Genomic DNA, 3,728 nt, shown 5'->3' with positions numbered 1-3,728 from the left:
TGAATTGGGGAAGGAGCGTTGGGCACTCCAGAGGCAGGCAGCACCATGTCGGATAACCTTCCGCTTCAGCTCCTGCTGTGTTCTAGTGCACATGAAGAAATCCTGAGAACAGTCAGGGAGCATCCTGGGGCATTTTGGGCTAAGTGAATTATTTTCATTATTTGATCCATTGCACTTGCTCTGATATGAATTTGTGAGTGCCTCACTCTTGTTACTCATTTAAGTTGAGGGGCTCCCTCATTACTTTTCACTGTAAAATGCTCTGCCAAAGGAGTTTTTAACACCATGAGGATCATTCTAATTTTTATATTTTTGAGTTCTGTTTACCTCTCCTGGCTTGTCTCCCTGTTCTTCACAGTAAACCACAGGAAATAGTGATTCAGATTTTATTTACTTATGAATTGTTCATAGGCAATGAGAAGACAGATGGAACGGGGACTTTAGCAGGAAAAGACTGTGCTTAGTTAACCGAGATGTGAAGAAGCAAAAGTAAAATAAGATGATGTTTCACAGAACTCACTAAAGGAAAACTACTCTAAGAATTCAACAACAACCAGATTTGAACATTTCCTATGGCAATTCCCTCTCACTCCAGATGGTCTGTTCCCACTAGCAGGACAACTGCTAGTGGTTTTTATTGAGCCCTGGGGTAAGTGGGATTCAGCCATCAGAAAAGTGACCCCTCTTTATCTTTCTCTTCTCTGACTTTGCGCAGGAAGAAATTCTTTCCTTTAGGGATATAGAGTCAGAAAGTTGCTCTGTGTTTCTAAAAACAAAGGATTTTAGTATGTGTGACATTTAGGAAACCCCACAAACTTGTATTAATGTCTGTGTATAGACTACTGCTGAAAGTTATACTAGATAGTGAGCCAGATTTGTGCACCCACCTCTCATCAGATTCTTTCAATATCTTGCTCTCCTCCGCATCTGGGAAATTGTCCTGGCCGGCAACCACTGTGTTGCTGCTGGAGGTGGTTCCTGCAGACGGGATAAAAGAAAGACACTTAGGAAAAGACGTATGTGGAGGGGTCAAGCTCAAGTCTCAAGTAATTCCAGGAAAGGATTTCCTGTAAAATCCTGTGTTTGAAAGACTCCTTACATCTTCTGCTCAATCTCAGACATTCTAAATAACCTTCCAATCCCACACCACTGAAATGGGAGAATCCTAGACATCTGTTATGGTCAAACCAAATTCCTAACTCTCTTGTAAAGTTAAGCTATAATATTCTTGAAACCTTTTCTTGCTGGCCACTTAGGAACTTATTTATAGTGGCCGGGTTTGCTGTTAGCTGCTTTTGTATTTCTGGGTCCAGGAGTTATTCTATGAACGTTAGTGAAGCAAATCCAAGTACCGAGAGCTTCTGAGAGGCTAGTGCCTCTGTGCAAGAACGCTGCTCCGGCAGGAGGGCACAGGACAAATCAAGGGTGTGACAGACTAGTGGAGGAGAGAAATGGGAAGGCAGTTACAACATTCGGTAAATCAAAGGGAAGCCAGCTTCAAGGAATTTCAGGAGGATGGTATACATTTCATGAAATGATGCTGTGATGAATACTGTTATGGAGAATTTTAATCAACCCTGGGAAAATATTAGCCAAGGGAATCTCATAGATACACGGTAAATCAAAGGGAAGCCAGCTTCAAGGAATTTCAGGAGGATGGTATACATTTCATGAAACGATGCTGTGATGAATACTGTTATGGAGAATTTTAATCAACCCTGGGAAAATATTAGCCAAGGGAATCTCATAGATACGAGGAAGGTCCAGAAATGAGATTCCTAATTGACTGCACTGTCCTGCCTGGGATCGGCCTAAAGTAAAAAGCTCCATGGCAGAGGAGTACCAGGCCACTGATTCTTGGTCACCCTTACAAAATCGTTCATTAATCTGATAATGCCCTAAGGGTCTCAGGTAGCCATTCTTAAGCCGTCTTTTAAATTCACGTATGCACAAGAGTAAGAAAAAGTAACAGACCTGTACTCATATCCTTTCAGTGCTCTACAAAAACGAAACTCCAGAGACCCATGACAACGTCTACCCAGCTGCCCTTCTCCCTACCAGAGGCTGCTGCAGAGGCCTTGCTGCTGGCCGTGAAGCGGTAGAAGGGAGGGTTGTCGCAGTGCTGGACAATGGGGTTCACTGGTTCAGTCTGCTGCAGCTCAAACAGAAGCTCTTCCATGGTTTGAATGGTGTTATTCCGGCACAAGTATATTGCCACCTTTTTAATCTAGAAGAAAAAAAGAAAACAAGGGACGCTTATCCAGAGCCTAGTCCAATTTAGAAAAATGCATCACCACCCAGGAGCTATCAGCCTGATAGCTCGTTTTTGCTATCTGAACATGAACCAAGTGCTTGGATTAAAATTCACCTCTCTTCACATGCACAACTGACAGGGGGTGCTGTTAATGGCCTTACGCTTTCTAATGGCTGAGTTTAAAAACATTACCTTGGGAGCACATGGATTCTACCTAAACTGAAAACTTACCATCTAAAGTCTCATCTTCTGAAAGAATTTAATTTATACAAACCCAGGGAAAAAACTGCTATTTTTGTTTAAAAAGGGATCTAGTCCCCTGAAATTCTCTTCTCCCCTAGAAATAAGAGTTTTAGCTGTTTTTATGGTTTTGGATTTTAAATATAATTCTGGATTAAAGCTCTGCATTATCATAGGCCTCACAGCCAACCTGAGGCATGTGAGTTGCAATGAGGCTTATGGGGCTCAAAGCGGCAGGAAGCCATAAAGTCTCTCACACAGACAACCGGCACAGAGATGCCAAGTGAGTTTGANGGCAGGAAGCCATAAAGTCTCTCACACAGACAACCGGCACAGAGATGCCAAGTGAGTTTGAGTTTTAAAAATGCTGTTATTCTGTTGATCCTATCACCATTAAATACAAAGAGTAAATATCAGACATCTCAGGAGGATTTCTCCCTGCTTACTCCTTTCTTCTGCCATCTGAACTGAAAGAGAAAAACCTGGATTCCTTGCATTTTTATTGTTCAAGGGCATCAAGATGTAAACATAGAACATTTTTATTGGTAGGAATAGAATGCTTTACCTAGTTTCTTTTACATAATAGGTCTGGTGTTTATAGAAGGCAGATTTTGATAACTGTTAGAAAAATATCCACCCCTTAATTCATAGGTTTGTGTCTCAAGGCACAGAGCGAGCAGATGACAGAGGCATCAGTAACACAGTAGCCTGAATCTCGGGAGGCAGAAGGGAACTTTAATGTAATGTCTGGACAAGCTCACGGAGGTTGGTGTGACAGATGAAACTGTACATCTCTATTTTAGCTGGAGCAGAGAGCACATTCTGACTTGCAAATTGTACATGGAAGCCCCAGCAGGAGTCATCACTCCTGCATGTCTGAGAGGCACTTACATAGGGCAGGAGAAGCGTGTCACTGCTGACCCCGCACAGACTGATCAGGAACTGCAAGGTGATCCTCAGGTTGTTGCTCCATTTCTCATTGTTGGCTAGTGCATTCCAAGCATTTTCCATTTCTGATCCAGGAACTTCATCCCCATACTATAGCACACAAAATAAAAGACGGCCCAGGAGACACGTGTGAAAATGTAAGGAGGCAAAATGTTTGATTAAAAGTGGTTTTGAAGGTCCTGGACATCTCAAAATCTTAAGAAGGGGGAAACATGGCCATTCCTCAGAAAGAGACCATTTTTCATTAGATAGCAATTTATAATGCACTAATCAGTCATGCATAATA

The 3,728-nt window shown here is 42.2% G+C and overlaps 1 protein-coding gene across 1 annotated transcript in view; it reads right to left on the bottom strand.

The window, feature by feature from the left end:
• Positions 1-756: 756 nt before the first annotated feature.
• The window catches only part of LOC103598953 (protein furry homolog), a gene marked incomplete at its 5' end in the record, with an annotated part of 113,293 nt that continues 110,321 nt past the window's right edge, over positions 757-3,728 (bottom strand). Inside the window, 3 exons of the mRNA XM_008583022.1 lie at positions 757-978; positions 2,059-2,227; positions 3,386-3,532. Of these exons, the coding sequence (XP_008581244.1) occupies positions 767-978; positions 2,059-2,227; positions 3,386-3,532 (528 nt within the window). The remainder of the gene's footprint in view (positions 979-2,058; positions 2,228-3,385; positions 3,533-3,728) is intronic.

Source organism: Galeopterus variegatus, unplaced genomic scaffold, assembly GCF_000696425.1.
Source record: "Galeopterus variegatus unplaced genomic scaffold, G_variegatus-3.0.2 Scaffold2796, whole genome shotgun sequence".
In the NCBI taxonomy this organism is placed as follows: domain Eukaryota; kingdom Metazoa; phylum Chordata; class Mammalia; order Dermoptera; family Cynocephalidae; genus Galeopterus; species Galeopterus variegatus.
This window is presented reverse-complemented; position numbering and strand designations above follow the sequence as displayed.